General features: G+C 50.5%; 1 protein-coding gene across 1 annotated transcript; it reads left to right on the top strand.

Annotated features, from left to right (window-relative positions):
• Positions 1-540: 540 nt before the first annotated feature.
• tnk2a (tyrosine kinase, non-receptor, 2a) lies at positions 541-6,640 on the top strand. The gene is made up of 19 exons (XM_068748177.1): positions 541-645; positions 1,108-1,270; positions 1,351-1,421; positions 1,549-1,755; positions 2,003-2,152; positions 2,236-2,331; positions 2,496-2,677; positions 2,755-2,881; positions 2,968-3,114; positions 3,473-3,567; positions 3,847-4,041; positions 4,319-4,410; positions 4,527-4,571; positions 4,666-4,901; positions 4,976-5,164; positions 5,244-5,848; positions 5,958-6,091; positions 6,202-6,314; positions 6,518-6,640. The coding sequence occupies exons 1-19, from the start codon at positions 541-543 to the stop codon at positions 6,638-6,640; spliced, it is 3,075 nt and encodes a 1,024-aa protein (XP_068604278.1).
• Positions 6,641-10,850: the final 4,210 nt, after the last annotated feature.

Genomic DNA, 10,850 nt, shown 5'->3' with positions numbered 1-10,850 from the left:
AACTCAAATTTACACCCTTCATAGATTAATCTCTTAACCTGCATGTCACCATCTATCAGTTGCATGCTGGGAACTCTCTCTCTCATTCACTTCCTTTTCATCCGTCCATCCTTCTAATGATCCGTCCATCTGTCCACCTATTTGTATCTACATTTTTATCCCCTCCTTCCTCCCCCTCCTCATCCTCTTGTTAGCGCTGCTGAATTATTTAACATCAGACGGCGGGCTCGGCTGCTGAGCCAGAAGGAGAAAGAGAGAGAGAGAGAGAGAGAGAGAAGTGTGGAGGTGTCCGTGAGTCAGCAGGGAGGGAAGACGGAGGGATTTATAGCTATCATTAGGCGATGCAGCTGGAGGGAGTGACATTGAACGCCTCGCGGTGCGTTTGTGGACGTGTGTGAATGCGGAGAAGGTCACAGAGCCGAGAGCGAATCAGAACGCGAGACTCAGAGAGGCAGAGCTAACGCATCGTCTGAATTGCAGCTACACAGGAAAAAAAAAAGAGAGAGGGAGGAGGCGGAGGACGAGAGGAGCGGCTGCAGCATGGGGGAGAGCTACATGTACCAGCGCCTCCCCTACGCCAGAGGAGAGGAGGGGGAGGACAAAGAGGAGGAGAGAGACAGGAGGACCAGCGTCGGGGGACAAATGGTAAAGTGATGGACACGCAGTGATCGTGTGTGTGTGTGTGTGTGTGTGTGTGTGCGCGCGTGTGTGCGTGTGCGCGTGTGTGTGTGCGCGCGTGCGTGCTTCAACTGCAACACCTTTTCATTTGACTTTAAATAGGATTAAAAGTTAAGCCCACATTTGTGCAGCGTTAGCACGTCGCTACCTCGCTTCAATTGTGACGCCTTGTCGCGGCTCCAGAACTCAGACTTGACTTCTAACAGTCAACTATTTAATTCCGTCTGATTGGTTAGCCTCCACCAGCCTATGCCCCGCCCCTCCCCAAAGCGTCGATGCAATTGGTTGGAGAGTTCACGTTAATCGATGCCCATTCTTTCCTGATATGTGCTCAAACATTCTTCCACGTTTAATGGAAATCTGTTCCGCAGGTGTTTTGTTTCCCTTAAACAATCAATCAATCAACCAATCAGCTTCCTGTGTGTGCAGACGCAGTGCGACGAGGGGACGGAGTGGCTGCTGGAGCTGCTGACGGACGTGCAGTTGCAGCAGTACTTCCTGCGGATCCGCGACGAGCTCAACGTCACGCGACTCTCCCACTTCGACTACGTCAAGAATGAAGACCTGGAGAAGATCGGCATGGGACGCCCGGGTACTTCCTGTTTCCCGTTTCCTGTTTCAGCTTCAGCTTCGGTCTTCACGTCGAGAGCCACATTGTTTCTGTTTGTTCAGGTCAGAGGAGGCTTTGGGAGGCGGTGAAGAGGAGGAGAGCTCTTTACAAACGCAAGTCCTGGATGAGCAAGGTGCAGCTAAAACGTTTAAATATGCCGGAGCAGCAAACCAGTCGGTGTCACGTTTCACTTTCAGTCCCACTTCAGCGAGAATGAAAAGGAAACCCGCCGTCACCGCTTTCTGCTTCCGGGCCCGCAGGTGTTCCCGGTCAAAAGACTCGACTCCGACTCCCAGCAGCCCCTCCCTCAGGGGGCGTCGTCCGGCACACTTCCAGCCAATAGCGAGTCGGGAGCCTCGCTCACCTGTCTGATCAGAGAGGCGGAGCTACAGCTGTTCGAGCGGCTGGGGGACGGAACGTTCGGGGTGGTTCGGCGAGGGGAGTGGACCGGACCCAACGGCCGAGTGGTGAAATAAATGATCCTTTTAAACGCAAACATTTCACGATACTTGCTGAAATATTTGTTTTTAATTCCTCAGAAATTAAACGAAACAGGATTTAATTATCAGGAGTTTTAAAAAAATATATATATATGTATGTTAATGAGACAAAGAAAATATGAAAATAATCTCCAGTTTAACGGATCGGGGATGAACCGACCCGGATCCACCCCACTAAAGTGACCGTCCCCCCCCCGTCCCCCCCCCCCCCTAGTTGTCCGTGGCGGTGAAATGTCTCAAGTCCAACGTGCTGGACTCGGACGGTCTGGACGATTTCATCAGAGAGGTCAACGCCATGCATTCACTGAACCACCAGAACCTGATCCGGCTGCACGGCGTCGTCCTCACGCAGCCCATGAAGATGGTGAAGCGCGCGCGCACACACACACACACACACACACACACACACACACACGTGCTGACGTCGGTGGCGTTGCGTGTTTGCAGGTGGCGGAGCTGGCCCCTCTGGGTTCCCTTTTGGACCGACTCAGGAAGCGTCAGGGCCACATCCTCGTCTCCTCTTTGTGCAACTACGCCGTGCAGGTCAGGAAAAAAACACGCAACAGGAAGCGGGAAGCGCTTCCTGTCGCAGGGGCTGGCGCCGCTTCCGACAGGATCGATTTCTGATTGGCTTCGGACGTTAAATATTTCGATAAACACGCTAGACGGTGAGGTTTGGAGCGCGGGGTGGTGCTGTGTGTCTGCAGGTGGCGTGTGGGATGGCCTACCTGGAGCAGAAGCGTTTCCTCCACCGGGATCTGGCTGCCCGGAACGTTCTGCTGTCCGCCAACGACACGGTGAAGATCGGAGACTTCGGCCTGATGAGGGCGCTGCCAACGCACACCGACCAGTACATCATGGAGGAGGGCCACAAAATCCCGTTCCCGTGGTGAGAGACGCGCCCGGGTCGGGCCGACCCCCATCGCCCCCCCCCCCCTCACCGTCGCCATCCTTGCTTCCCTCCAGGTGCGCTCCGGAGTCTCTGAAGTCTCGGAGTTTCTCTCACGCGTCTGACACCTGGATGTTTGGGGTCGCTCTGTGGGAGATGTTCACCCACGGACAGGAGCCGTGGCTGGGCCTCAACGGGAGCCAGGTGCATTCTGGGGAGGATTAAAACCAGCCAGCATCAGCAGGATCTTGATTGTATTTCGTTATCCTGTGATTTATGTGCGTCTGCAGATCCTCCACAAGGTGGATGTCGAGGCCGAGAGGCTAAGCAAACCGGACGACTGTCCTCAGGACGTCTACAACGTCATGCTGCAGTGCTGGAGCCCCAAACCGGAGGAGAGGCCGACCTTCATCGCCCTCAGAGACTTCCTGCTCGAGGTACCGCGGCAGCTTCAGCCGAGAGGAAGCTGAAACGTCGCGTCTTACGTGAGCAGATGTGTCCCGAGCGGCGTGCATAGGCCTGAACCGACAGAGGGACAACTGTCCACCCCGAGACTGTAAAGATAATTGTTTATGCAACGGCTCCACCCAAAAGTCACAGCTAAAAGAAAAAGGAAATAAATTTAGCTCCAATTTCTAATCATCGCTATAATTCAGATTAAACGTGATCTACAAGCCCCAAAAGTAATTTAACAAGGGAGATGCAAGTGGAAGAAATATAACAGATTCTTCTGTGTGTGTGTGTGTGCTTGCGTGTGTGCGTGTGTGCGTGTGTGCGTGTGTGTGTGTCCTGCAGACCTTGCCGACGGACATGAGAGCGCTGCAGGACTTCGACGAGGAAGACAAGCTCCAGATTAAATTGAACGACGTCATCACCATCATCGAGGGAAGGTCAGCGCGGCCAGCGTTTGAATGAAACGACTTGTGCTTGTGCAGAATGACGGATTTTCCTTGCGTGACAGCGAACGCATCTTTTTGGATTCCTTTGCGTTAATGATAATTTCTGTCACGCTACTGGCTGGTTAGTAACGGCGTGCAGACGCTGGCTGGACAGGCGGACGTCTGTCCCAGTTCAAGCCTTCCATTAACGAGATAAGTGCTCATGTGATGGGCGCGAGTTGTACTCAGAAAAGTACTGATGAGTATTGGAGTGTGTGTTGATGTTTTCAGGGCGGAGCATTACTGGTGGCGAGGCCAGAACAGGGGCACGCTGCGCGTGGGTCAGTTTCCTCGCCACGTGGTGACGTCGGTCGCCGGTCTGTCCGCCCACGACATCAGCCGACCTCTGAAACACTCCTTCATCCACACGGGACACGGCGACACGGACCCCCACCGGAGCTGGGGCCATGCAGATCGTATAGACAGGTTGATACTCGAGTAAAAGTACCTTCAAGTTCAGCCTGAGTAAATGTATTTACTCGCGTTTTAACACTGATTAATTAATAAATAGATGAATGGATAATGAAAGTTGCTCTGCTCTGTGGGGTTGTTCCGTCTGTGTCCAGCAGAGGGCGGCAGCGCATCACCCACAGTCCAACAGATGTATTTATATTGAGTTTTCTTTTTTAAGTGACGCTAAAAACAGCGGAGATAAAATGATTGATAATAATTTAAGTCATTTTTTCTCCCTGCCTCCTTTCAGCCTGTATTTAGGGAACCCCATGGACCCGCCCGACGTCCTGGGAATGGATTCAGGCGCCGCGAGACCGACAAAACTCCCCAACCGCACCAAGAGTAAATGAATCCATACCTTAAAAACTCATTTACGATATCATCCCTGCTGTCTGCACCTGTTTTTACCAGCCCAACGATGACGAGATCATCTAAATGTGTAATTCTCCCTTCGTCAGAACAACCTCCTCCTCGTCCTCCGCAGCCCGCCGTTCTGCTGAAGAGTAAGTCTTCCTCCTCTTCCTCCTCTTCCTCCCAACGTCCTGCCGCTGCGCGTCTTTCCCAACTGATTTCTTTTTTTTGGCCTGTGCGTCCCAGAGCCGTTCTACGACTCCGTGATGGATGATTACGACGAGGACGAGGACGCCGGCGCGTCGGCGGGGCTGAAGAGACCGGGGGCGTCCCTGGCTCTGAAGCTGCGGCCTTGGGAGGGGTCCGGCGTGCGCGCGGCTCGAAGCGAGGTGTCGCTCATCGACTTCACCGACGACAGCTTCAGCTCCACCACGCCCTCGCCGCTCGCCGACACCCGGCAGCCGGACGAGGACACGCTGAAGGTAGAGTCAGACGAAGACGCCGCGCGCGATGAAGGCTGTAAGGAACGCCGGTGAGGATTTCCATCGCTCCTCAGGACGCGCCGTCCATCCTGGACTGGCCTCTACCTCAGCCGTCTTACGACGAGGTCGCCGCGGAGCTCGAGGACCAATCGGAGGACCAGGAGGTGCGGTCTATCAACAAGGGACAGAAGGACGAGGCCGCCGCCACGTCGAGCAGGAGCGAGACGCAGTCGGCCGACCTCTTCCAGGAACTACAGCGAGAGGTGGGGACGGTCTCCACGACAGACCCCAGATCAGCGCCCTGTTTATTCTATTCTAAGCTTCTTATCTCTGCGGCTGCAGGTGATGGTGAAGCTGCAGGTTCCCATGGCAACAGGCCGATCCCTCCCGTCCTCCCCCCTGCCCATGCCCCTGGCTCCTTTGGGCCCTCATCGACAGATCTGCCTGCCTCCTCCGCCCCCCTCGTCCACCTCCTGTTTTGAGGAGCGGCCGGTGCTCCCTCCTCGAAGCCCCGTCCCCCCCCAGCGCCCCTCCAAGTGCAACCTCTCCACCCGCAACACCCAACTGCCGGCACACGGAGACGCGCCTCCTCAGATTCCGCCCAGAGATCACACCTTCTCTCAGCCGGGCTCCCGCTCCTCGTCTCCCCTCCCACTGGCGCCACCGCTGTCCTCCTCCCCCGTGGCGCTGCCTCCTCCCCCCCTCTCCGTCTCCCCACGGCGGGCGTCCGGACTCTTTGGCCCCCTCCTGTCCTCCAACTCGTCCGCCTCCCTGCCTCAAGTCGCATCGTATTCCTCACAGGTCACAGCTTGCGTCTCCTCCTACTCGTCCAGCTCCTTATTAGACCCTCTCGTCTTCCACGAGGGGCGTGGCCTCTCCTCACTTATGGACGGCTCCCCGTGTCCCGTTCCCACGCCGCTGCCCGATCGACCTGCATTTCTGGAAAGGTGTGTGACACACACACACACCGCGCAGAGAGGAGTCACCCAACACGGAGCCGGTTTTTGTATATTTCTGTAGAAAGTCTTTGCCTTTCTTCTCTCTTTTCCTTTCCAGGTACGGCGCTGCTAATATGGCGGCGGTGAAACCTATGATGCAGCAACCCAGCGGCGCCAAACCAAACTCCTCTTACAACAACAACAACGAGAAAACTACAGCGACCAGCATGCAACAGGAGCTCAGCATCAAACAGGTGAAGGATGTCTCTTTTTTCCTTCACGTTAGAGAAGTTGTCACAGAAAAGGCCTTTAAATGCGTGACTCATGTTGTTACATGTTATGTCCTCTTATTACACTGTAATAACATGCTGTGATCCAGGTCCAGGGAGCGGTGCACGGAGTCACGCTGGAGGAGTGTGAGGCAGCGCTAAAGAGTCACAGCTGGAGCATCTCACAGGCTGTAAACCACCTGAAGGTACGCCGCCTACGTAGCATCTCACTCCCTTAGCATCAGCTTAAGTGAAACAAAAAACGTTAAGAGGCACTTGCTGCAAAGTTGGTGGTAAAAAAAATATAAAAAGAGCTTTTTCTGCAGTTTATTTTATTTTAATACTCAAAATTGAGAATATTTATAATTGAACCATTGAATACTTTAATTTCTCCGTTTCGCTGCTGGAGGTGGAGCAGATGTTCCGTCTGGGTCTGCGGTCCAGAGCCGAGTGCGAGGACCTTCTGCAGCGCTGCCGCTGGAACCTGGAGGAGTCCAGTAAGCTCATGCTGGACTCATACGGGCCGCAGTGAAACCAGTAGGGCCGACTGAACTGGCAGAAAACCAGAGTCGGCCTCAGGCCATTTTAAAAATGGAAATGCAGAAGACAGCGAAGTTTATTTGTATTTGTATTTTTTTTTTTACGACTTGAGAATCCCATATACCTGAAATATTATTTTATATAAATGGGAAAAAAAATCTAAACACTGAAGAAAAACGGATAGATATTAGCGTTGCCGTTAGCATTTCACCCCATTAATGTTTGCTCTTTCATCTGCATTTCAAACACGAGACTCTGATTTATTTGCCAAGGACGTGTTAAAGTACGTAAGAATTTGTCGACTCTAAATTGATTGGTGAAAAAAGCTTTTCCAAGAACGGAGGGATCGTAAAGCTGGAATGCAGGGCGCGGCAGGGCGCGGCAGTGAGCGCTATAAACGCCTGCTACTTCCTGTTACACAAGCAACGCCCATCATTAGCTAACATAGCAGCTCGACGCCGAAGTCACTCTGTACTTGAACAGTTTCTATTTATGTTTTTGTCAATTTTTCGTCGCCGCTGGAAACTTTAGCCGTGAATATGTGCATGCGCGGACGTGTGCATGCCGTTAGCTTACAGTTAGCCTCTCTGCTGCCAGTGGCATCCGATCAGGGAACCGTCGGCGGGCCGTTTTTATGATAATGTGCAGACAAGATGCCGTTTAAAGCTCTTTAATGGCGGCGGCGACTCATTAACTGCTGGTCAGAAGATGATAAACAGTTTATCTAGTTCTATGACCTGATGTGTATTTTTACGTGTAATTGTGTAAAGCTTTCTCCGCGTTATAAACATGTGAACTGTGAGAAGATTAGCGTTGTCGGTTCAGTGTTATTGTAGGCAATATAATGCAAAACCAGAAATGTGAAGATATCTCCTCTGTCCTTATGAATATAAGGCGCTAGTCACCTGATTTACGAGGCTGCTGCTATGTGTAAATGTTCGTATATATTGATAAGGCATCCGATCACTTAAATTCTCAAGCAGCTAAACATTATTTAGCTGCTGCTTTGCACGGCGATCGAACGTCTGTTACACTTTCATCTCCTCTCAAAAGGTTGTTTGATTCGATCTGGTGTTTTTGTGATGCCGGCCGCACTGCAAATAACGTTAATGGAAAATGAAAAGACAGCCTTATAAGACAGTTTTAAAATAAATCTGATTTCTTTTCAAAAGCATTTGTGTTCAGCGTTTTTATTGCATGAATGCCTCGGGAGCAACACCATCGACTTCAAAGTGTCTGCTGTCGTCCTTGTGGTGGAATCACAAGAGAACATTGACAGTGTTTGTTTCCCCAAATGGAAGCTGGGACAAAGCGACCAAAGAGGAAACATTTTCTTGTCAAGGTTGATTCTGGGTCGCTGATATTTCGTCTAACACTTGGGCATCTGGCTCCTCTCTGGTCGCACACCAGTTAGCTTAGCGGCGCAATTAGTATGGAGAGAAAGAGTGCAATCTTTTTTTTTTACTTTATATGTTGGAAAATGAAGTTATTCCAAATACTATTAAATGTAAAAAAAAAATTATACCATAAAACATGTCTGGGGGAGTTTTAAATAAAATAAAGTGCGCCCTCACAGAGAGGCGGGCTCAATCAGTGGAGGCGTCCGCTAATGGAAGCCTCGTCACTTACGTCCTCAGGAGGGAACAAACTTGTGAGCCTTCCATTATGCCCCCCCCCCCCCCCCCGCCCCGAGCCACCGTCCTGATGATTTCTCTTTTAAAAAAAATTCCCATGTCACGCCAATCAATACTTTCTACCCTCGCCGACACCCCCAATCCTGCCCTACTTATCAATGTCGCAAAGTGGCGCATCTCGATTGAAAGCACATACCGCCAGAACAGAGCCCCTCCCTCGCAGCCGCAATGCATTGTGGTCCGACGGCTAAAATTTCCAAGTGAGCTGCCTTGCAGACGAGCTTCGAGGGTTACGTGACCCGTCTTCGCCCGCGCACTTGCAGAAAACTGTGCCTTGAAACGCACGACGCAAACCCAAAATTGGCGTCTCCGGAAACGAGAACAAGGAGCGCCATGAATCCATTTTTCAGCCTCCCAGTCGTGTCATTAGAGGTAGAAACCACAAAGAGCATTTGAGTTCCATTTGAGGGCAACTTCGGATTCCAACCACAATTCACACTTTGCTAAATTGCTTCGTTTGTTTATTTCAGTGTATTTTGGGCCACCTCATCTCCTGCCATGTAACGACGGCAGTGCCTCGTGCAGAAAAGCCTCGGGCCTCTGGAGGCTCTGCTGGAGACATAAATGGGTTTCCTTTGAGTGCTCACACAAAATGACGGTGTCGTTGTCCTTGGCCCGGACGAAGTCGCGAAGCATTCACAGTTACGGGTTTGTCTGCTTTAAATCAAGCATGACTATCTGTTTAATTTCCCAAAATCCTCTGTTTCCAAGTTCATGAAGTTCTGAGCTGACCTTTGCTCAAGCTCCTGGGCCCGATCCAGTTTAGAGAAAGTTTGATGGAGAAACTACCTGAAGTCACACTGAATTAATAAGCTTCACTGGGCCCAGAACAATGTCATCCTGTGTTGTTTCTCTGGACGACTCTGAGACACACAGGGGTGCAGAACCCAAAACCTCCCGGCTGCCCCGCCTGGCTGGTTCACTAATGAGACAGAAAGAGTCTTGGAGGACAAGAGCCGGCCCGACACAAACCAAAGACACCCTCATAATTTCAATTAGAAGCCGCTTAGTGGAACGTTTCCCATATCTCTGACTCAAGTGCCAAGAGGCAAATGTGGAAAAATCATTGTCATTAGTGTTGATGCCCCCCCCCGCCCCTTCGTGTCATTATGCTCAGAATAATAATAAATAAAGTCACACACATTGTCTCCATGTATCGTATTCGTCTTTGGTGTTAGCATATTTAGCTTATCGCTTGGACATTTTGGGAAATACTGGTAAAACAGATCTGGATCCATTAGTTAAGTTGCAAAAAAAAGGGGGGGGGGGGGCAATAAGAATAATTAATAAAGCTGTCTTTTGTGACTCGACACGTCGACTTTATCAAATCCAATGCAAGCAAATGCTTAAATCGATTTTTCCACTTTCCTCGTAAATTTCAGCAAAATTAATTCAGCACCATTAATACGTCGACAACTTCAATCCCAACCTTTGAGTTTTCCTTCAGTGCCTGAAGTGACTGAGTAAAGGAAGGTGCACTAGAATCTGATTTAATTGGATCTGATTGAAGGGAGGAATTAATCTGATCGATGGAGAAACACAGACAGCGAAAATGACTCAACCTTCAACGAGGTCGAAATTGATTTTGTCCAACCAAGAGGAAAATGTGTATTCTCTCAGGAGAGGTCATAAACGCAGGAGCGTCTTCTCTAACCTCTGAAAGGAGAAGGAGGAGGAGGAGGAGAACTGGGTTGTCCGGGAAACAAAATAAACGTGCATAAAGTTCACTTCCAAAAGGCCACAATTCCTTTCACTTTGCTGCAAAGCTCATTTAAACTCTCGGCTCTTCCATCAACAAACGTCCGTCGCTCTGAAGCTGTCATTTTGTGTGAAACAGATCCAGTTACATCTCTGCGTCTCCACGAACAGATCCGCAGCCTGACAGCTTCTTTATTCCACACTGCGGCGCGTCCAAATCGAGACGATCCGCGCCGCTGAAACATCCAACGCGGCTTCATCAGTGTCCACGAAGAGCCCAGAGGGGACACGGATAAAAATAGTGCACGTCATCATGCTGGTCCTAGAATGGTTAAATTCTGCCCGAACGCTCACCGCCGTGCGTCTTTAACGCAAGGAGTCCAACCTTTACGCAAAACGATTACGCTTGATTCGATCCCTCGCTCTGCCCGCAACATAAAGCCATTCAATTTGATTTAGGCACAGCTTTTATTTTTAGAAAAATATTTGGCCTTCAGCAGCTTTTAGAAAGTTACACGCCGCTGTTTTAAATCCTTTATCTCCTTCTTCTTCTGGCTTCGATCTCAGACAGAGATGCTTCAAGAACACCTCGGAAAATCTGAGAAACAAAAGAGTGAAAGCTGCAACTCGTACCGAAAAGTTGCAGCTTAACTTCCAAAAACTAAATGTTAAAAAACTCACAGAGAGCAATTTCACAGCCGGTCGTGATGTCACGTGGTTTAGTAATACATTTATTTTATTCTCATCTAGATTTTTCTAAACATTTCAAGGATAGACCGGAACTTTTCTCCCCGACTATCTCTCCTCTCC

This window comes from Brachionichthys hirsutus, chromosome 14, assembly GCF_040956055.1.
Source record: "Brachionichthys hirsutus isolate HB-005 chromosome 14, CSIRO-AGI_Bhir_v1, whole genome shotgun sequence".
In the NCBI taxonomy this organism is placed as follows: Eukaryota; Metazoa; Chordata; class Actinopteri; order Lophiiformes; family Brachionichthyidae; genus Brachionichthys; species Brachionichthys hirsutus.
Note: the sequence above shows the minus strand (reverse complement) of the source record. Positions and strands in the feature narration are given on the sequence as shown.

Coding starts and splice junctions, on each gene's coding strand:
- tnk2a (XM_068748177.1), top strand. CDS start 541: ATGGGGGAGAGCTACATGTACCAGCGCCTCCCCTACGCCAGAGGAGAG. Junction 646..1,107: donor CCAGCGTCGGGGGACAAATG/GTAAAGTGATGG, acceptor CTGTGTGTGCAG/ACGCAGTGCGACGAGGGGAC. Junction 4,411..4,526: donor ACTCCCCAACCGCACCAAGA/GTAAATGAATCC, acceptor TCCCTTCGTCAG/AACAACCTCCTCCTCGTCCT.